At 33.6% G+C, this 23,018-nt stretch overlaps 3 protein-coding genes and 1 non-coding gene across 6 annotated transcripts; 2 read left to right on the forward strand and 2 right to left on the reverse strand.

Annotated features, from left to right (window-relative positions):
* The first annotated feature begins 9,230 nt into the window (after window positions 1-9,230).
* On the forward strand, window positions 9,231-10,477 carry LOC119642740 (putative ribosome-binding factor A, mitochondrial). The gene has a single exon (XM_038042010.1). The coding sequence runs from the start codon at window positions 9,312-9,314 to the stop codon at window positions 10,458-10,460; it is 1,149 nt and encodes a 382-aa protein (XP_037897938.1). The 5' UTR covers window positions 9,231-9,311; the 3' UTR covers window positions 10,461-10,477.
* A 42-nt stretch (window positions 10,478-10,519) lies between these two features.
* Window positions 10,520-11,718, reverse strand: LOC119642751 (60S acidic ribosomal protein P2). Of its 3 annotated transcripts, none has more exons than XR_005248121.1 (3): window positions 11,601-11,718; window positions 11,060-11,455; window positions 10,520-10,714 (listed from the first exon to the last, which is right to left on the reverse strand). XR_005248121.1 is itself a non-coding variant. In XM_038042030.1 (3 exons), exon 2 carries the CDS (start codon window positions 11,452-11,454, stop codon window positions 11,113-11,115), a length of 342 nt encoding a protein of 113 aa, XP_037897958.1. In that variant the 5' UTR covers window position 11,455; window positions 11,601-11,718; the 3' UTR covers window positions 10,520-10,714; window positions 11,065-11,112. The 3 variants fall into 3 exon arrangements, 2 of the variants coding, with proteins under 2 accessions (XP_037897958.1, XP_037897951.1); XM_038042030.1 differs by having other exon boundaries at window positions 11,065-11,455; XM_038042023.1 differs by lacking the exon at window positions 10,520-10,714 and having other exon boundaries at window positions 10,758-11,455.
* On the reverse strand, window positions 10,791-10,867 carry LOC119644854. Its single transcript, XR_005248580.1, has one exon. It is a non-coding gene; the product is annotated as a small nucleolar RNA Me28S-Am982 (small nucleolar RNA).
* A 1,477-nt stretch (window positions 11,719-13,195) lies between the features above and the next one.
* On the forward strand, window positions 13,196-23,017 carry LOC119632978 (protein suppressor of white apricot). The gene is made up of 7 exons (XM_038026154.1): window positions 13,196-13,688; window positions 17,284-17,456; window positions 18,268-18,485; window positions 19,581-20,547; window positions 20,619-21,062; window positions 21,167-21,295; window positions 22,071-23,017. The coding sequence occupies exons 1-7, from the start codon at window positions 13,357-13,359 to the stop codon at window positions 22,940-22,942; spliced, it is 3,135 nt and encodes a 1,044-aa protein (XP_037882082.1). The 5' UTR covers window positions 13,196-13,356; the 3' UTR covers window positions 22,943-23,017.
* Window position 23,018: the final 1 nt, after the last annotated feature.

The raw sequence follows: 23,018 nt of genomic DNA on the forward strand, positions 1-23,018 counted from the left end.
AACTCCATTCAAATATTGCCCGCTATATATACAAAAATTAATTCGTTGTAAAAACTGAATATTAAAAAAAATTTTAAAAAAGAAAACAAATGCATAATGAGAAAAAGAAATTATATCTGAAATCCATTCTCCACAACAATTTCTTTATCTCGTCGCAAGTTTCGTTACCTCAAATTCATCCACACGGACAGACAGACATACTTGGAAAGTGTTCCCATCGCTATATATATAAATACGAAAAAATTTTAAAAATAAAAAACAAATATTTAATACAAACGCAAATTGAGCCTAAAATCCTTTTTCTACATTGACGCTTGTGGTAGAGGGTGTAGTAAATTTATGCGGACCTATATGACACGCAGAAGGGCTTAAGACACGCTCACCTCTTATTAGACCAATCGATTCAGAAAATCATTCTAAGCCTGTCTGTCTATGTAAGTTTGTGTCCAAACTACGGGTCACAATTTTTGAGATATTTTGATCAAATTAGGTACACCGCCGTGCTTTCATCCCATCTGAAAATGGTTCGGATCGGCCCACTTTTTCGACTGCTCCTCTTATTATAGCGTCTTATTTTAAAAAGTCGATATATGGAAAGAATTAGTAATCATCAAAATTTCTCGACAAAACTGGCTAAGTAATAGCATTTCGACATTCTAAACTGACGTGAAAACTTTGAATCGGCCGGAGCAATTTTTTGAATTCGCTGTCATATCACCGATCCTATGAAAACTGCATATCTGAGTAACTGCGTTAGGTCAAATGGGTACAGAGTATCTAATAGCCAGCCTTGCCCGACTTGTCTTTCTCAGAACATATAAAAAAGTTGACCTTTTGAAGCTATCTTCATAGTATTAATACATTTCGCTCTTTTATTCTTTTCCGTTTTTTTTTTTGCTTTTCGCTCAGTAGACAGATCGATAAACTCTGACTCTCCCAGTAAGGTATCGGCCACGTTGAGATTAGTTTGTTTTTAACTCTTACTTAAACATTAATCAATAAAACTGGTTTTAGTTGATGATGTCGGTTTGAAAAATTTCCTCTCCAGGCCGATCGATATTTGAAATGTTTGTTGTCAAGCTTTGACTTTTAGTTGGCTTAAGTAGCAAGCTATCACAAATGTCTTAAAATACTTGGCCAGGACAATATCGATTACTATATCCGATGTTTGTAATGATCTAATTAAACGCCAGTTGAAATCAATTAAATCCCCGATATAATAGGCATCAGATCGAAAGATCACTGTCATAATAAATAATAAAAGTTGAAAAGCAAATTCTTGATAACTATTCTTTACGGCGGAATTCTTTTAGGGAAAAATGAAAATATATTCCTAGGAAGGTCATGTTTTAATTTCGTATTAATTCGAAAGTGACTTTTTTTAATCACCCTCTGCATAAATAATTTCTTAATGTGTTGGTGTATAATTCAGTTTTTCCTCGCGATATATTGAAAGCAATTGCGAAGAGAAGAGAAAAAGAGGGAAGTAATTTTTGCTTTAGATTTCGAAAAGACTTGTAAAAAGCTCTCGTAGAGTAATATCCCATTGTTTCTTACTTACTTCGTGTATACGCTCCCCTTTTTTTATACGGTGGATCAATTCCTTAGAAAATCGTGTAAAAAATACATGCGACATATCGTAAATTCGTGCATATGTTCCACAACTTTGAAAAATCGTATAAGATGAAACAATTTCAACTATATTTTCCCAAAAAAGAACCGTGCAAAAAAAAAAGTTCATAAAACAACCCGTATTTATTGTAAAAAACGAAAATTCATTTCATAAACGCAATATATATAAAAGTTTTAATTTGAATTTATGAATAAAAATCAATATCGCGACTATTCATCGATATTTGGTAACAAGCATGCAACGTTTATTACGAACGGGCCACCATCAACAAATGAGTGGCAATATTGAAATTATTTATTGCATCTTACAAGCTGAACACATAATCAAATGTTGTTCTCAACGGGATAAACAAAACAATGATCATAAAATCTGGATACTCCCCGTAGCAGACCAAGTCGCTAATAAATTCAAAAATAAAATTGAAAAAAAAAAAAAAATAGTATTTTTTGGAATTCGTGTAGAAAACTGTATTTGTTCTTCTCGGTGAACCGGGCAAAAAAAAAAACCGTGTAAAAAAGTTGAGCGTATATATTTGTTCATAATTTTCAGGCGATCTCTCTGACTCACATCAATGCGAAATCAATGATGAAATTATTGAATGCTCTTATACCCCTCTTTTCAAGCTTTCCACTTTAAAATAGGCAGGCACACACACACAAACGGACAAACGGGCAAGCCCCAACGTATTATTTATAAAACAAAAAAAAAAAAAAAGAGACAGCAACACAAGGCCATAGTTTGTTCATTTCTTCCTTTCATGCAGAATTTTAAACTTAGAAGTAAAGAAAACCTGATTCCATAGTTAATATATATATAAATATATATATATATATATATACATATTTTAAGTGTAAAATATAATTAATAAATGATTCCTTTAAGATGATAAACTTTGCGTTTCATTTTACTTTTATTTTTTTTTTTAATTTTAAACTATTTCGCAAAATATATAAATAACATTGATGTTATAAACTATATGCATAAAAAGGAAATATATATATATATAGGAAATATATATATATATTGTAAAAAATTAATTAGAAAACAACAAATAAAATTGTATAAAATAATAACATATAAGAATTTCAAATATTTTCAATAAAAATATTGATTTACAGTAAAATTAAATGAAAAAATATTAAATTAAATTATTAAATTAACTTTTATACCCTACACCACGCTTGTCATGCAAAGGGATGTGTACAACATCGAGAAGGACTCGAGATAGATCAACTTTTTGTAATAAGTATCGATTCAGATTTACCTGCTTGTCTGTCCGTTCGATCACTTGTTTGTCTGATATTCTTGTGTTCAGCTTGCAAGCCGCAATTTTTCAAATATTTTTATGAAATTTAATTCACTGACGTGTTTTAGCGCAGAGGTGAACGCTCTTGCAAATGATACGGAATGGACCACTTCTTCCTCCTCATATCACATTGTAAAATCGTTATATGAATAACTTAAGAATGCCGTACATTATCAACTGTGGACCGTTGCCGTTAGAATGCCGGAATACCTTCACTAAGCGACTTTTTTTTTTTCTTAACAAAATTCTAAAAATATATTACACACGTTCACACAAAATTAATATGTTCTGTACGACAAGTGGTACAGAGTACAATCAACGTTGTTGAAAATATTGAGTTTTATTGAATTATTTATCTTCTTTTTTTTTTCTTTTTTTGTTAAAAAATCCAATTTTTGTAAAATTTATTAAAGGAATTTCCTGCATTGCATATGCAGAAAATTAAATTTTGTTTGTGGCGATGTATGCACCATACCGTCAAGAGGTTGGCTTTATTATACCTATCTATCTGCCTGTAACTTTAAGTTCAATCTATGGATCGTTTATAAGCCCTACACCACTTGTGCTACGAGGATATATTAAATTTTTGCGGATGTATGCAGCGTCCAAATGAATGATGCTGCAATTTACTACATTGAACTCCTTTCTCAATCGAGTTAAGCTTGCCTGTCCGTCTATCTGTCCTGTTTTTTTTTTTTTTTTTTTTTTTTTTTTTTTTTTTTTTAAATACAAGCAACAGGCGGCAATTATTGAGATATTTCGATGAAATTTGATACATCGACTTGTTTTGACCCAAGGACGAGCATTATTGAAAATGATTGGGGTCGAAGCACTTTTTCGAGCACTGTCCATATAAGGCTTTATTTTGAAAAGACATTATATGAATACCATAAACGTAGGGTGATATAAAGCATTTAACAGTGATCCATAGCCCGCTATAGAATATTTGCTTGTTAAATTTCTATCATTGCTTTGACATGACCACCATTTTGTTATGATACACATGGTATGGCTTCGAAGCAGCGAGATTACTTAAACTTTGGTTCGTTAGTGAAAATGTTTCAATAAAAAATTTAATATTAAATCGAAGTCATTGTGTAAAATATTCATTGCAGAGTGACCCCATTTCAACTAAATTCATCGATGCAAACAATCGCATCTATAAATGCTTTCTTTACTCCTTCTTTGCTGGCTAAGGAATTGCATATCTCATATGGATGTATGGACAACGGAGCATATTTGAGCTTATATTTTCAAAGATTTATTGAAACGCTCGACAATGCCTTGAACAGTAAAGGGGACCAATCAATTTCTTCAGGCAAAAATTATAAAGAAACAGGAAATACTAGGGTACACCGCGCTTGAATTCGACGGCTTCGACCTTCCTCTACCTAAAATCACATTCATTTAATATTATTGATCTATTCAGCTTACGCAGACGCTAGTCATGGAACACTCACAATTCTTCTTCTTCCAAATTGATTACTATTGTTGCTTATGTGAAGAAATGTGTCACGGAAGGCCGACAAACATGTTCAGAGAGTTATTCTGCTCCGTCATATCCCAATTGTCGATTTTGGTCTTAACGGTTTAAAATTTACGACACGAATTGAGTGAAAATGCCATTTTTTGGTGACTTGTTGCGAGAGCTGTTCAGGATACACTCTTGCACCTCGAAGGGGAAGTTCTGCCACACCCAGCGTACTCGCCAGATATGGCATCTTCTGATTACTACTTGTTCGGATCGGTGCAGCATGCCTTGGTTAGCACGCGGATCCGCAAAGTTGAAGAAGTTCGAAAACGGTTCGATGGTTCGCTGCCAAACCGACATAAGTTCTTTCAATACTATATCGCCATGTTGTCGGATATTATGGAAAATATTTCGATTAATATTCATTGTACCAATTTTTCTCAATAAATGCCTTTTTCATGTGAAAAAATGATCAACATTTTTGCAAGTACTTAATATAATATTTAATGAAGGATTATCATCATATTTTTTTTCGACTCTTTCGCGGACGCTAAATATTTCAGTGCCGCTCAAAAATTTAGAAAAAAATCATTGTGATATTTGAAATCTGATTAAACACTAGTTTTTAAGGGCAATTAAAGCATCATGTTTTAACCGTTGTAAGAAGCGATTGCGGAATATTGCTTTGATTTTGGGACCCTGTTGAAAATTTTGATTTACCATTATCCGATTCGTACGGAACAGTTCGTTTTTATATATAGATCTGGGCAATGACAACACCTTTTAGTTTAGGATTCACGCAATAAATTGCTTTACCTATTTATTCTGCAATTTATTACTAAGCGAATGGCCACATTATGTTCAGGCGATGATTTTTACTGTTTTATTAATGTATATATTATATGATTAGGTTATAGGTGCTTGTATTTATTTTGATTATTTTTTTACCTGAAATAGGTATTTATTGGGACAATTAAGTACAATATATATAAATCATAATGTTTCCCATCTTTCTGGTAACGTTGGGATACTTTGACGAAAGAACGATATTGGTTTGGTAGCGATCCGATTGTCAATCCATTTTCGCACTACTGTGCATTTCGAAAACGCGTGCCAGCCAACGCAGGCAATGCTGTATCGATCTGATTGAGCGGTAATCGGAAGCCGCTGTGTCTGATGAGCGCGATGGGTGCGACGGAATTTCCTATTCGAAACGTAACTGTGTATACTTGGCAACTCTTGTAAGGTGGGGCTGAGCATTGTCATGCCAGACATTTTTGCAACAATACATCGTTCAGTTTGTCCAATTGACATTGGTAGACAAACTGCATTAACAGTTTCATTCGATTTTAACCGCCTGTAATATGCTACACTTTGTCGACCCCACCATATGGACAGCTTAACCTTATGGACATGAATGCCCCGTGTCCGTGCGGATGTGACTTTTTTGCGCCCGGGATTATCGTAATTGATCCACTCTTTAACGCCACTCAGAATACATTACAGAAAACTCTTCTTTTTGATATGGTAGCCATTGTTCCCCTTTTTGAATCGTTCCCATTGCATGTAAATGGCTAGAATAATTGATTCATCATCTACTAAGCGGTTCGCCGAGAGCGCATTTTGTCTCTTCTTCTTTTTAACATCTACTCTAAGGTAGTCTCTCATTAAGCTAATCAAACCGAAGATCGAAACACTTATTAATGTCAACAACCAATTCATTAATAACATCTGGTATGTGGACGGTACAACCATCATAACAGATACTATGTAGGATCTGCAGACGATGGTTCAAGCTGTAGATGATCAAGGTTACCACTTTGTGTTAAACCTAGATATCAGCGAAGACAAATTTATGATCGTAAATCGAGCGAAAATCCCATATGCAAATGCCACTCTATCAATTAATAACCAAAAATAGGAAAGGGTTTTCAAGTTTGTATACCATGAATCCATATTACACGAAGACTGGGACAACGACGTGGAAATAAAAAGAAGAATAGAAATGGCTAGATCAGCGCACACGAAATATCAGAAAATTCTAGCAAGTTGGGAAATAAGCTTATTCCTTCGCGCTCGTCTCGTGAAATGCTGGCTATGGTCTGTGCTCTTGTAAGGTCTACAATCATGGATATTAAAAACCAGTATAGGGAACAGACTGGAACCCTTTAAGGTGTGTTATTACTGCGGAATTCTAAAAATAGCGTGGGCAGATCGCATATCCAATGTTGAAGTCCTGAGCAGAATAAATTCTGAGCGTGAACTGCTAAGGTATATTAAAAAACAAAAAACTGTGTATTTTGGACACAGGCTACGTGGAGAAAAATATGAACTCCTACACTTAATAATGGAAGGCCGTATCCCACAGCACAAACGTTTGGACAGAAAACAAATGTCATAGCTGCGTAGTATTCGAAATTGAACCATGCTAAGAACAATCGGCGAAATTAGCAATGAGCATAGGTAATAGGTTAACTTAGGCGATAATATTATGCACAAAAATTTCATCATCTATATCCAGTAGTGGATAGGTAGTAAAAGAAAAACTAGATCAAATACACGCAACCTGCTAAATTATATTTAGGGCTACGTAATTGGGCTTATCCCTTACTATCACTCGTTTATCAGTGGACACACATTAAAAGACTTACCTATATGTGACGGGATCCCATACCACATCTTCCGACTTGACTTTAACACCTCTGTCTCGTTTAATGCTTCGCACAAAAGAGACAAAACGGAAATCTTAAATTCACTTCTTCTTCTATTTGAAACCGGAAGTCCGAACTTAACTAAATTAATCATATCTGAATTGAACTCGCACTGATATTGAGTAGGATTGCCCCATCCACCATTCTGTCTGACTACGATACACTATAGATTTTAGATGAGAAATACGTAAAATACTTGTTCTAACTTATATTACGTATTACTATCGCTACATACAACAAATGCGTCACATATCCAACGATTACTATAGTAATTAGATTATGTTGCATCATATTTTCCATCTGAAATGACGTACATGCTATAGACTTTATATAAGAGAAAATAATAGAAAAAGGGACAATGAGAGACTCTGATCGCTTTCTTGTGAAACCTACGCAATTTAAAGGCGCTTTCTTACTTTTGCGACACTGAGAAAAAAAGTACAAATTTAATAAGATTTTATTTGCATTATCACATTATAGTTTTTATTCGTTCAAGAATAATTTTTATAAAAGAGATCAATGATCAATAAATTAATGCGATTAGCCACGAACGCGCGAGAGTAATATGAATGGCATAGAAGTTAGTGCTGAAAAGAGGAAAAATTTTTCATATAGAGATTACATTTTATAAAGTAGCGCTATTTTCAACAATCTAAATTAATCGTAAACTTTACTAGGATCCAAAAATAAAACCCTGTGTTCGCATACAGCATGACTTGTTAAACAATCGCGAAGAAAATGAAAATAAATTACTTGATTCTTTTTGTATTAATAATTCTTCATTTCTAATACTACATACATATTTAACTTAAAATTTTACTTTTTTGAAAGTTTCTTTTGCGCAGCCGTAGTATTAATTACTAGATATTTAAATTCATTACGATTCAATGCAATCTTTAAAAAACTAGTGTTTAAATTAATTAAATTCTCGTCATTCTATATTACATTAGTTTGGAAAAGTAACGTGAGACGTTGAAGAATACCAGGGGACGATCGAACTAACTCGATATCAAATTTGCTTTTTGGGTTGATGGTGCTCGTTAACGAACATTCGTTGATACTTCTCGATAGCGTATAAATGTCTGCACGATGTCATATTCTAAAGGAAAATTAAAGTAAAATATTGTCATCACCTATTTTCCAAAATTAATGGACATGAAAATTTCAGAAACTCTAAAATGTAAGGAAGTTAATAAAATCTAATTATATTCAATGCTTTCACCTGCTAATGTCATAAAATTTGCAAACAGATAAATGAATATGGAACTAACAAATAACGAATATATATGAGCGATAAAGTGGAAATATAGGATTACTGAAAACTAAGTAAGTACCTTGGAAATGGAATCTTTAGTGCCTGCTTCGCCAATATTTAGTCAGGCAATTCAGTTCAAAAACCGGACGAGATCTACAAATTTGAAATGGCAATAATAAAGCAAATTCTGACCATCGAGGAACGGTCGTTGCAAATATCAGAAGAAATACATAAAACAGATAGGAAAAACACCAAATGGACAAAGAGAGATACTACTTAGATGTAGAACTAATCCATAGAAAGTTAGGTATTAAGAAAAAAAGATTTCCCAATTTAATCAATTTATTAAGCTTTGCTTTATATGATTTCTAATTCTGTCACCAATTTCTTTTCTAAATTTTATATTTTGGTTTGTTTATTTACTTACTTTACCTTGTTTTCTTTGCATATTTTTCTCCTATGTGCACGTCGATAATATCATAAATATTCCGTTGTTATCGAATGTTATGAACCCATAATGAGATCGTATCATTTTGTTTTTTCGTTTTTTACGATAGTTCGATAACTAGAATCGTAAATCGAACTTAGAATCGTTGTCAAAGGGTGATTTGCGATTAATGACAGTGTTGTTATGCGCCTGAAGGATTTGGTAAAGGAGAAGAATTGTTTTACGACCAATTTATGCGAACTGGAATCTATTTTTCGGAAAAACTAAATTTTCTTGTTTTCTCATACATATCCAATCATCCATTCCTTATAGATAGCTAAATACCACTTATCAACACTAGTCAGCAACATCTGTTGAATCAAATTAAACAACTGGCTGTATTGTTTACAGTAAATTCTTTTTATTTACATTTCAGGGTGGGAAGTCAATTTGCAATAATATATTTTAAATAGTATATATACATATATATATATATGCAAAAGAGAAGATGTTACGAAATCCCAGAATCTTAATTAATTTTAATAAGTTATTTGGAAAACGATTGTTCCACCGTGAGAATTGTCTTGTGTACACAAAAAATGTAACTGCCTTGAAGCAAGGAAAAATTATGGGCAAACTTTACGGTAATCGTGTGCCAGGCAGTAAAAAAAGATGGTTTCCTTCTACTGCTGAATCGATAGACTCTATATTCAAGAATACACAATTTGGAAAATCGCATACAGGTAGTAAGATTAATATCAGGCGTATGGCGGTATTGAATAAACTTTTTATGGAGCATATAACTGATCTAATGGCTACTGGAGAGGTTTCCGAAACTGTATTAGGCAAAAGTTTGCAAATCTCCAGAGTGAAAATATCGCCTGATTTTGGTTTTATTAGTGTCTACTGGATAACCACTGGCGATATGATACGCGATGCTACATTGGAAATGGAACTAAAACAATGTAGCGGCATACTAAGACATCAACTGTCACAGCTTGATCTAATGGGTGTGGTGCCACGTATTAAATTTGTTAAAGATAAACTTTGCAACAATATGTTTGAAGTAGAAGCTATACTTAAAACCATAGATTTTGACAAAGATGATGACGAACAAGTACAAGAACACAAAAGTATAATAAAGCAAAGTTGGGAAGAGAATTTTTATTGCATAAAAAGGGAAAATGAAGTAAATAGGGAAGATTCCGCCAAAGAAGATGCAACTGAAGAGACACTTCTACACTCGTGTAATCCAAATGTACCAACAATGCGTCATGACGTCTTTGGCCTGGATCACAAAAACATTATGATGAAAATATTGACAAAAATGCGTAAATCGAAATACGCCTGGGAGTTGCATCAGCAGCACGCCGGGATAGGAAAATGCGAGCAAAACGCTTCTATATCTGAAGATAGCCGCAAAAAGAAATTGCTTACCACAACAGTGGATTCAGAAAAATTTGAAGAGTTCCTGGCTAAACGACGAAATGCAAAAAACACTCCTGAACGCAAGAAATATCGTTACGCAGATCAATGCATTGATTTCTCTAGCGACCAAATGGATGATTACGCACTTTCAGTAATGCCGGAGAAGCTAAGGAAACTGTACGAGGCCGAAGATTATTTACCGGAAGATATTGAAGAAGAGAAGAAATGATTTTTGAAAATCTTCCCAACTCCTCATTATATATGCATATATGTAAATAAAAAGAATTCTTTTTAACGTACAAAAAACTTGTTTCCTTGTTTTCATCTTATTTCATAGAAATAAAATTTTTCTCTTATATATTTTAAATACATTCTATAAAATGAATTAAATTTTAACGCAAGACCTCGGGAAAGGTAACTTCTGGATTTGCTGATTGATTAAATACAAGATGATGATGATGAAGGGGAACCCGGTTGTGGAAGCTGAAAGAGAAATTATTAACTGATATACTTAAACAGCTTAGACTGATAAGCGAAAAAAGCGATTGGATTTTATTTAAATAGTCAGAGTAAAACTTATAATTCATCAATAATACAACAGTCGAAAGATGGTGTAAAGTTTAATCATCATGAACTAGTTGACTCAATACATACAAATTTGGAAGCAAGCAGCGAAAAAAGTTCAAATTTAAATTCTCTATACAACATCTAAATAACAAATACAGTTTAGAGAATTGGCAGATAGATATCTATCCAAAAAAAAAAAACTATTTGCTGCCTGATTTAAATTATGTCTGCAATTATTTTTGTTTTCATTTTACCAATTACCTTAACAAGTTTTCTCTACGTTAATTGTTGAATTTCACTCTCGCTGTCATCTCTTAATCGAATAAAGCGAAGCCCATATCTTCATCTGATTCAGACTCTTCTTTTTCTTCCTTCTTCGGTTCCTCCTTTTTAGCGCCGGCTGCACTATCGCCACCAGCCGCTGGAGCTGCGGCAACTGCTGCTACGCCACCACCTACCGGCATTGATGAGAGCTTCTCACGTCCACTTTTTATTAATTCCTCAATGTTTTTGCCATTTAATTCAGCCACCACTGCCGACAACCGTTTGCTATCAGCTTCAATACCCACCGAACTTAAAATTTTCTCGATGTCGGCATTTTTTGGATTCTCCAAACCGCCAAGAACAGCTAACATATATGCAGCCACGTAACGCATGCTATTTTATACAGTAAATAAAAGAATTTTTCAACCCATTAATATCTTTACCATCTTAACTATATTGCTTTTAAATTTATATAGTTATCTTTCTCCATCATTACTGAAAAAGAATATCTTGCCATTTTTTAGATATCTTTACATACTTTTAAGCCTTAATAATCGACACGAAACGTGTAAAGCACTTTTCAACTTAGAAAGAAAAAAACACAACTTTCACTTATAAACTTTGTAAGTAAAAGAACTGTTTACTGTGTTTGACATTGTGATGAAACTTCCGTTTTTTGACATATACTAATATTTTTTATAAATGTGAAGCAGAGTTGTTAAATATATACACATTCAAAATTAAAAATCAAAACTATTAGGGGTCGACATAATAGGCATTATTCCTATTTTCTGTTTGACACTGCAGCTTTGCCGACTTTTTACAAAACTTTATGGGAATTGACAAATCATATGGTTTCGATAAAGCAAAAAACAAAATAAAAGCACGAGAAGAAATAAAGGCAATTTATTTTATATTTGTAAATCATTTATCTAATTTACATTTTGTGTGAATTGTAATGTGTGCTTATACTCATATTTTATAAGATATTAAAAACAAGCAGAAAGGCCATTTATTTTAGTTGAAATATATACATGCCAAATTGCTTTTTAGAGAGTGATAAATGATGGTTTCCAAATTATGAATTAATTAATACACAAAAATATATCTACATATACCTAATCAATCTTCTTTATCATGATCTAATAATAACTGAACAAGCTTGTTTACTTTTATACCTTTCTTTTTTTTTTGTTTGTTTAGAAATGGATTGGACCAGTTAAGTTAATGTTAGATCTATAATCCAGAAACGAAGTTGAAAGCGATTGATGAAAAAATTTAAGCATAGGTAGACTGATGTGGCAGAGTGTTCGCAATGAGAGGCTCTGTTCCGCTGTCAATCCATAAATCACCGTTCTTGGTACTGTACTGTCAAGATCCGGCTAATATTACTTTTATACCAATCTTTTTATTGTTATTTTTTACAAATATGTTGTTTACGTTTACGTTGATTTCCTTATTTTTATTTATATTCTCTTGTAAAACAATATGGTAGCGCTGCTGATCATTTTATTTATCACTTGGGAGTTTTTAACCCGAAAACGAAGATGCCTCCTCATTGTGTCGAGCCCTTATTCAATACTTTTTGCTATGACCTACTAATCACGTTATTTATGTGATAAAAAATATTACTTTGATATTCTACCAATGTTAAGACAAGTACCGAACTGAAGCATAGCCATATCCTAGTACGCTGAACTTGAAGATTTCATCGCTATTTTTAAGATTTCGAAATATATATAAATTTTATACTAATAGTATATCTAATTAGTAAATGCAGTTCACGTAGCATTCACAGGTTAAGCATCGATTCCAAATTTAACATCTAAATGCGATGTCAATAAGGAAAAGTTATATAGAAAAGAAAACACACGTTTAGAATGATTTGACAGAATAATATACGTTTTCAATAAATATGCTGTAGTAAGAAACGTACAGTTGTACATGAAACATTGTCTCCCGTATTTATGCTGATCGAGAATGCATTGATTCTGAGCGTTTAGCAAATAAAGAACATAGTAATAGGTAAAAAGTTTGTTAACAATAAATAGAAAATCAGAGATGTTATAATTTTATAGTTCATCTTGCAAACGTCCATCAAAAAAACTGTACTAAACGAATAGTGGCATCACTGTTGTTTGGTCATCTGCTTAAAGAAAACAGACAATTTTTTACATGAAACTAATGGCAAAAATTTATTTTGATAAAGTCTACAATAATTTATAGATAATTTAAGGAAAAAGATTGATACTTATTTTAAATAAATTATTGAACAAGTGCTATTTAATAAAATAATGTCTTTTAACACGCGAAACGCTAATAATATACGCGATGATTTTACCAGTAATAATATAACGGGAGGAAATGGTAGCGGTGGGATTAGTGGTATTTTACGTAAAGTGTCTGGCCCGACCGCCGGTAATACTTCCTCCATCGTTTCCTCAGCAACAACAACAACAGCAACAACCATTAATATTAATGTAAATCAAAATGAGTCGCGTCAAGTCGATTTATTGGTTTTTGGTTATGCTTGTAAAGTATTTCGTGACGATGTCAAAGCATTGGATATCGATCAGGGGAAACATTTAATACCATGGATGGGCGATCATAATCTTAAAATTGACAGGTTAATAATTGTTATATAGTACACGTATATGCATATAGAGAAAACTATTCATAAAACATATCTGAATGTGCATTTAATTCAATTTTCACAGTTTAAGAAAAGTTTAGAAGCAGATAAATTTTTTGGATAATTATCGATTATGTAGATGTGAAAATATTAAAGGCATTGTTCGCGTGATTTTGACTCTGTAAAAGTTCTTTTGGAGATGAAAGCCCAATATGCCTTTAGTTTTGCTTTGTCTTGCATTCTGGCGAAAAAATCCTTAACGAAGCTTTTATAGGTGCAATAAGTTGAAAATTTTCAGAAAAATTTGAAAGCAATTTCTCAGAAAGAAGTAAATTTTTGAAATTTTATAAAAAAAAAATTTTTTGATGGCGTATTGGTGTTAAAATGAAAAAATAATTATTTTATCTTCTTAATTTATTATGAGTACACAGAGAACCTCCGATTACCTAAACTCGTAAATAATAAGTCATTTATTTGATAGCATTCTGCTTCAAACTAATGGAAAATGAAATTAAATCCAATTTCATAAAATATATAATCTAACAGACAATGTTAGTTAAATTTGGCTCTTGGATGAAGTGTCTTCCATACCCGTCATCGTTTTGCTGTTCCGAAACGATATACGATTTACAATTTTAATATAAAGCGAGATTCCATTAACATACTATTATAAGTTGCACGAATACAGGGTATTTATGAATCATATTTTTACATAAATTTTCAGCATCTCGTTGGTAATTATATAAATTAAAAACTACATTTATATACATAGTATTGTTTACATTTGATTTTTCAGTAATTGTAGGCCACACCTTAAAGCGATTTAGCCGATTCTCAACTTGTCCACAAAGTATATTACAATTAAACAAAATGCAAGTTTAACTCAATGTCATATAAAAAATTTTCATTCAAACAATTTTCCCGATAGGAGACAAGCTAAGATATCCAAATCGTTTCAACATCTTATCCCGATCAGTATTATACGTTGTTGGTGGGAATCTTTGATACATCTATTCTGTTAGTTACTCGCATTTGTTATAACTGCATTAGTGATAGTTATAGAGAATACAATTTTAGTTGATACTTGCTACTACAAGTAGATGGTGGATAAGGGAAAGAACAGGAAAAATGGAAAGGGCCCAATGCTGTGATGATAACTGTGGTATTTTGGTGTTTTAACTCTTGGTTAACATAGTTCCGTAGCTAGATTGTTTATTACTGCTCTCATTAGGTGAGTGTTTATAATTAGTTTTCTTCTTCTTTTTAAAAAGAACATACGAACACGAAAGACTAGTCTGCGCTGATAACAAAATTGTAAGGTTAGCAATTTTTGTCTTGCCAAATGCTAGAAGTTTTTTTGCAACACTTAGTACTTTAGATATTTGCTAGCTCTTGGTCCTTTGCCTAACTCTTATGTTGCAAAGTACCAAGGCTTCTCTTAGATTTACTCACTGCTTTTTTTATCATTCTCAACAAATCGTATGAAAATAGTCCTTTCAAGGATTATCGTGACTAAAACTCCCTTCGACCTATAAAATTTATGATTTTTAAATCATCTTCTGGTCAATTGCTGACTAGAATAAGTGACATGAAATTAGAAGACAAGTTATATCTTACACCACTTGCGGTACAAGGTATATTAAGTTTTTACGGACTGTTGTGAAACCCAGAAGAAATTGAAAGAGAGAGACCTTTGTTTTATAACATCTATCGCCTTAAAAATATTTTCTGAATCGACCTAAGCTTGTCTTCTGACCTTCGTTTTATAACATTTATCGGCTTAAAAACATCTTCTGAATCGACCTAAGCTTGTCTATCCGTCTGTCTGTTCATATATTTTTGTGTACAATCGCAATTTTTGTCATATGTTAGTAACATTCGGTACACTGGCGTATTTAGACCTAGGGAAGAACATTATTGAATATTGTTCGAATCGGATCGCATTTTCAGGCATTCTCCCATACAACGCCTTATTTTGATAAATCGTTATTTAAAAAAAATAGTGCAATTTTTAGAATTTCGCAAAAAGAATCGCTTAATAAAAGTATTTCGGTTCATGCCACATAATTGTTCTTGCGGAAGCTGAATCTTGATATCGTAAAAAGACCTAATTTCCAATAATTCTTGATAAAAATCGTCCATAATACTAAATTGACACAAAAAATTTTCTCTACCGAATTTGGACCACGTGGACCAATTTTGTCGATCCTAATCCATGCAAGGGCTTCAATGAAAAGTCAGTATATACTAAATACTAAAAACTTATAATTTTCTATATTTTATGATGAAAATTTTTTCCTCAGTAAATCAGTCACAGGGTGTTTGGATCTCAGATCTATTTTTTATATTGCACCATATATAGGGGCTCACATAAATGCAACACTTTCTAGGGCGACCAAGCCTAATTTCTGGTTTGTTATGACACAAGTACCTGGAAAATAATGCACCTGGAAAATAATCTATATAAGGACTTTTATGAAAATTATGCATTTACATAAAACTAATGCATAATTTTTGATGTATTATTAAGAGAATGGGTGACTAACTGTATTTGGCGAGGTGATGTTGGGCATTCAAAGGGACATGGCGCAACATTCAATGCTTTCCACCACTTCGCTTAATGCAATTATTTATAAAAAAACTTTTCAAAATCAGGCCTTATATAGGAAGCGGTCGAACCAGTGGTGCAATCCGAACCATTGTCAATAGCGTCTCTTCTCGGGCCAAAGCATATCGCTGTATCAAATTTCGTCAAAATATCGCTCAAAATTGCCAGACATACGTTGAACGCAAGAAAACAAATCAGGCAGACGGACAGATAATTTTCGATCGATTCAAAAAGTGGCCCCGTATCAATCAGTGTACTAAAAAAGCGGATCCCTCTCAGATTGCGTACATCTACGCAAATTTACTTACTATACCCTTGTACCGTAAATTCTTTATTCTAAAGAATAGGCACCGAGCTTTTCAATGAGCTGCGATCGTCTGCAACTTGGCTGGAAATTTTAATTTTAAATCGGGATATTCATGACTTCAGATGTTTACGAGCTGACGTTTCACATGGTATAGAAAACTTTTCGCAAAAAAACTTAAATAACCTAAAAAAAATAGAGAATTTTACTTTTAGTTTTCAAATCCTAGGGTTTTATTATTCCATAGCACTGGAATTAACTGGGGTTTTTGGACTTTATTCCGATATACATAAAAAATTAATTAAAATACAATAAATAAATTTAATTTGCAACAACAATATAAAAAGACACTGTCCTTTAAATCTGGTTGGAAAAAACTTGTGTGTTTATAATTTTAAAAAAAATATATTAATTTCTTAGCCCTAGTATATCACGGTATGTATGATAATATTAATTTAAAAAAAAAAATTGAAAAGTAAAAACAAAAAAATTAATATTCATATTTTTGTTTTGTTTATTTTTTTTTAATCTTATTTTGTGTTAGATTTTAATTTATTTTAAATTATTTTTTTTTTTCCATAAAAAAAAAAAATTAAAAAAAAAAAAAAAACAAAAAAAAAAAAATTAAAAAAAACTTTTTGATAAAATTGTACCGCGTTTGTTTCCGATGGCGTCAGGTATGATGTGCGTGGTGCTCTTTACGATTTAACACCATACGAACCTCCGCCGGGAGGTTATGGCAATCGTCTCGATTATCTTACACCGGAAGAGCAGCGGGCCGAACAGTTATGCGAAGAGGAACGTTACTTATTTTTGTACAACGATGAACTGGATTTCATAACTAATCAAGGTAAGTTGGTTCTCACAGACGGACACGACTTTCGTATTGTACTACGCATTGTTGTTGTTATATGCAAGATATCGTCTATGATATCGTGAACGTGAATTTTTAACAAATAAAATTTTTAAACAAATATTATAAAAATAATTTAGCTATAGAAATGAATTTCTTAAACAAAAAACGAAAGAAAAAACAAGAAAAAAAAAAAACCAAAAAACCAAAAAATGAAAAAAAAAATAAAAACAAAGAAAAGCAAAAAAAACTTCATCGTCTGAAAGCACGTAAGTAATATTAAAACAGAAAATTTCAGAGAGTGGAACTGATTCAGCTGTTGAATTAAAGAATATTCTCTCAAGGCGTATACGCGGTTACTAAGCTCACAGTCCATAAGCAGGTAAATATGAAAAAAATTTTCTTAACAACTAATCGGAATATCTTTGCAGAGCCTTCTGATAATCGGTCTTTTTTCCACCTATTGACATTAATATGATGTTAGAGAAAGATTACAATTGCGTTTCTAAAAGAGAGCTGAATCCACTTTATTATTAAAATCTAATATTTTTTTTTTTTAATTTCAAATATTTTCTATTTATTTGAAACACGAAAAAAATTTTCGTTTTATGAAATTTTTGTAAAAAAAAGAGAGAAAAAAAAAAATAAGGAAGAACATTTCTAAAAACTTCTTGAAATAATTGTTTGTTTGTTTTTGCTCTATCTTTTAATTGAGTAAAACTCATGCCGGTTTTGTTTTTGTTGTTTTTCTCTAACACTTTTTTTGGGTTTATTTTGGCCTCCATTGTTGTTGATTGAACATATAAAGAAGAGGAATTGAAACGTTTGCAACAGGAAACAAACGGTGCCGGTTACAGTCAAGTGGATTTCGCTTACGATCGTCAATCAATGCAAACTGAATCGGCCCTGATCACGTCGCACGGTCAGAGTCGTGAAGAATACATGCCGTCGCCCACAAACGAGGAGAGCGAACAGCAGGTCTTTCAAAAACCCCATAATTTTGAGGTACCAGCGCATATTCAATTGGTAAGTGTTTGTTTTGTTGTGGAACTCTTACATCACAAAGCCAAGCGAGAAATCTTTTATCAAAATCCGATTTATTTACGTGGAAATTAATGATTAAAAGAGAAAGATATGTGTTGCTAGTGTTTAACCCATTCTGGGAGGCTTGTCAGAGAAACACCTTTTTTTCTATTGATTCCCATGAATAGCCGAGTAGGTAAGAGTCATGACTGCCACGTCTGCGCTCACGGATTCAAATGTCAATGCGATAGAGTTTACATCGGTCGTAGTTATAGTGAGTACTTAGTCGATGAAGGCTTCGAATTTACTATTGAGCCATTAAGCCTGCGGCCACAATCTCCCTATCTATTTTTCTTTCCTTATTTTCTTCCGATTGTCACCATATTACATGAATAGGGGACATCCCCTAAGCGATTGGTTGTAGCAAGAAGAACATGTGCCTATTATAGCATATAGGGGGTCATATGAGGAGCTTTTTCCGTCTTGTTCCCCAGTTTCGAGCTCCTCTTTTTAGCCTGGTCTTTTCAAATGATTCCAAACTGCGCTGTAGTTGATGCTTAGTGCCTCGGCTAGATTTTATGTAGTGCTGTGGGCGTGTCCTGCAATCTATTTGAACCATTTTCAATACCAACTTGTTTGCAAGAACCTTCAAAGCCTTATTTTTGCGGCCAGAAGTACGTTTACAACAGACATTTTACAGAGGGACAGGCGAATACCTTTAAATCGAATTAGGATTTGATAAACAATATAGATACTTTACTCACTTAGATTCTAAACTCATTTTTAAGAAAGCACTTCACACTATCCCCAAGGCATTCAACAAGGTGTTGAACTCTGCAAATATTCCATATGGATGAGATAAAGGGGATTCAGGTACTAGTAAACAGCGGTGTCATAGAGTTAACCTTGACGAAAATAATGAGATATTGGAGCAGAATTAAACTTTTGGAATGAAATTTCATTGATGAATTGAAAGAATATATATCTCTAAAGTAGGCAGTTCCTGTAAATAAATTAGGGTTTGGTCAAGACCAAGGCTTTCAGTTTATGTTCAGCCTTTTCAAGCTTTAGTTGTTGCTTGCTTTCTCATTTATATAGCCGGAAACTATGAAACAACATGCAATCATTGAGAAGACCGCCCGCTTTATAGCTTCTCAGGGTGTGCAAATGGAGATCTTGCTGAAGGCTAAACAATCTAATAATGTGCAATTTGAATTCTTGGCTCAGAATAGTTCGTTAAACGCGTACTATAAGCATGTTGTAAATGCTATTAAAAATGGTACATATCCTAAGGCGCAGGCGACGAACGTGCCAAGCCCTCAGCAATCAATTGCAGATGATCAGAGCGCTGAGTCGGAGATTAGTGGCGCTGTCGTAACAGTTGCAAAACCTATTATTACCGTACCGACAATTAAGTACAAGCCATCAGTTGATTGTGTCTACACTCAATTAATTAGTAAAATAAAAGGCGTACCATTGCCGGAACTACACGAAGATACCTCACGACAAAGTTGTGGTTCTCAAACGGAGCATAGTAACGTTGCTTCGCCCTGCACAACTCCGGTATTGTTACAATACAACGGGACAACGTATCTGCCCGAACATGAAGAGAATTCTAATTCAGATTCGGTTACAAATAAGGCAGCTTCAGCCACTTCTGCTGAATTGCTGCAACCACAAGTTGAAGTTTTGAAAAATTCCAGTGCTTTAGCCTTAGCTCAGAATTACAGCTCGGATTCGGAAACCGAGGAAGAATTGTCGGCTAAAAAGGAAGCACCTGAGCCCCAATTAGAATTCCCAGTGCCAATAGAGAATTTGAAAAATATAATCGACAAGACTGCCTTGTATGTTGTCAAGAATGGTCGTAAATTCGAAGAAACTCTTTTAACAAAAAGTGAAGAACGTTTCACATTTCTATTGCCGAATAATGAATATTATCCATATTATTTGTATAAAATTACCGGTGATCCGAACGCGGCGTCCAAGGAGCAGAAACAACGTAAAGCGGCTGCAGTAGCGGCAGCTTTATTAAGTAAAAAGGGTCTGACGGGAGAGAAAAATTCATGTAAGCAGGCAACTTAAAGAAAAATAAACATTCATTTATATCGATTCGTTTACGTTCATTCCGTAATTTAGCAACGCCGGTGTCCTTCTCAATTAAATCTAAAGATGAGACTAGCGCGGGAACATTGCAACAACCTGTCTTACCACAAGATCATAGCGACGACGAAGATGTTGCTTCTGCTGCCCTTGGTAAGACGGCACAGCAGAATCGTCAAGTGCCCGAGCATGTACAGAAAGCTATACAATTTGTCGAATCGCAATTAATGGCTAGAAATGCTAAATTAGCCGCTGTCGTTACAGCATCTCTAGTTAGTCAACCTTCTGCTTTGGCATTGACAAAGTCGAGTCTTTCGACAGCACTCGCAACGAGTTATAGTAAAACAACTACAACAAGTACTTCAACAATTGCACCGATACGTAATGAAAAATCTCATATATCTTTGGCGAAAACGGAAGCAGAAAGAAATGCTATCTACGAGCAGCAGCAGCAAAACAAGCACAAAGAAATGAAGAAAGGTAAAATTAGCGAGAAAAGACGAACGAAAAAGACGGGCAGCGATATATTTTTGAACATTTTTTCTATTGATTTTTTATTAATATTTTTTTTTTTTCTTCAAAAGCTGAAGAGAAAGTAAAAGATAAACTGGCACAAATTGCTCGCGAGAAACTCGGTGGTTTAATATCGAAAGAGAAACAATTGCAATTAGAGCGTAAACGTAAAGCGATGGCATTTCTAAATCAAATCAAAGGTAATTTTAAACGCCTAACGTGAACTTGAAAAAATTTTACTTTATGATTGCTTATCACCACGTCAGTGATATATATATAAGTAAATGTAACTTTCGTAGAAAGTGACGCGTTAGCCATAATTGCTTGCTTTTTTTACGTCAATTTTTATATTCTACGCCACGTGTGGATGTATGCGGCAAACAGAAGGACTTTCGATAGATCCTCGTTTTAATAGACCGATCAATTCAGAGTTAATTACTGAATCGTTTTAAGCTTGTTTGTCCGTCTTGTTTACTCTTACTCATTCGACGGAAGAGGAAATTTTTAAGATCTACTGGTGTGTTTCGCTTCAAGGACGAACATCATTCAAAATGATTTGATGATCAATGAAGGATCGTGTTTTTACTTGTTATTTATAAGCTGCCTTATCGGCTGAAAATGCGTTATGGTACTTTGCTTATGTTCGTAACGTTCCCAGAGATGGGCTCGTTGCATTTGATAAGCTCGTATTACGCTACGTTCTTACGAACGAATTAACAGTTACAGAGCATGATTTTATGATCGTAGACAGTTCGCTTGACTGAGTTACGAATATGATTTTTTATTTTTTCCAATTATCGTAGCCATATTCACTATGCATCGTCAGCCGTGATACGATGTAAAAAGTCTTAACTATTTCCATTTTAGTTGCTGGAATAGCAAATCACTTGTATCATAGCAATTAAGTGCGATAGTGAATGGTGGTGTTTCAATTTCTATAGTTAACATATGTAAATATATTTTATTTATTTGTAGGCATTTCTTCGGTCGAAGAAGCTGAACAAAACCTGGAACATAACGAGGATTTAGAAAAACCCGAAGATGATGGCAATGTTACTGACGATTCGGAAACTTCAGTACATTCCATACCGATTACTTCATATGGACCAGAAGGCAATACGGACGATGATGAACAAGAAGAACAGAAAATGCTAACAGCAGCTCATAAAGTTATAGTACCAATACAAGACAAAGAAATCGCCGCAGCAACAAGTAACTCGAAGACTTCGACTCAAGAGAGTATGTCATTGCGATCACTATCCATAACGGTATCTGATGATGAAGATGTACAATTAGTAAGTGATACAAAAAGTCGAAAGGACTTTAAAAGACGTTCTCGATCCAAAACTAGGGAGGGGGAAACCCGTGTTTTGTCGGCAAACGTGAAGTCTTATAAAAAACATTATCGTCTTCATTCTAATGTTTCGCGTTCCGCTTCAGCGAGTTCGGCAAGCTCGAATGAAAGGCGCAGTCATAAGAAACGTAGCAGCAAATCACATAAAGGAAAAAAATCGAAATCGAAAAAATCAACAAAAAGTAAAAAGAAAACCAAAAAGTATGCACGTTCCCGATCAAAGTCACGAACGCGATCAAGATCGCGTAGCTATCATCATCAACATCGTGACAATCATCCGCATCATCGACATCGCGAACGCAGCGTAAGTCGTCATAAAAGTCAACGGAATCGAAGCAGTTCATACAGCAGTACTTCATCAGAATCGCGCGTCAGCTCCTCAAGTCATCACTATCAAAAGCGTAAACATTCGTCTCAAAAAGCTAATAATTCTAAATACAGTTGCAGCAATTCCGACAGCCATAAGGATGTGAAAAGAAGCCGTTACGATTAGATATTACGTTATTAATGTGTTAGAAATTAAGTACAACAGAGCGAGAAGAAATTTTTTTTTAGTAAGCATGTTTTTT

Source organism: Glossina fuscipes, unplaced genomic scaffold, assembly GCF_014805625.2.
Source record: "Glossina fuscipes isolate IAEA_lab_2018 unplaced genomic scaffold, Yale_Gfus_2 0, whole genome shotgun sequence".
In the NCBI taxonomy this organism is placed as follows: Eukaryota; Metazoa; Arthropoda; class Insecta; order Diptera; family Glossinidae; genus Glossina; species Glossina fuscipes.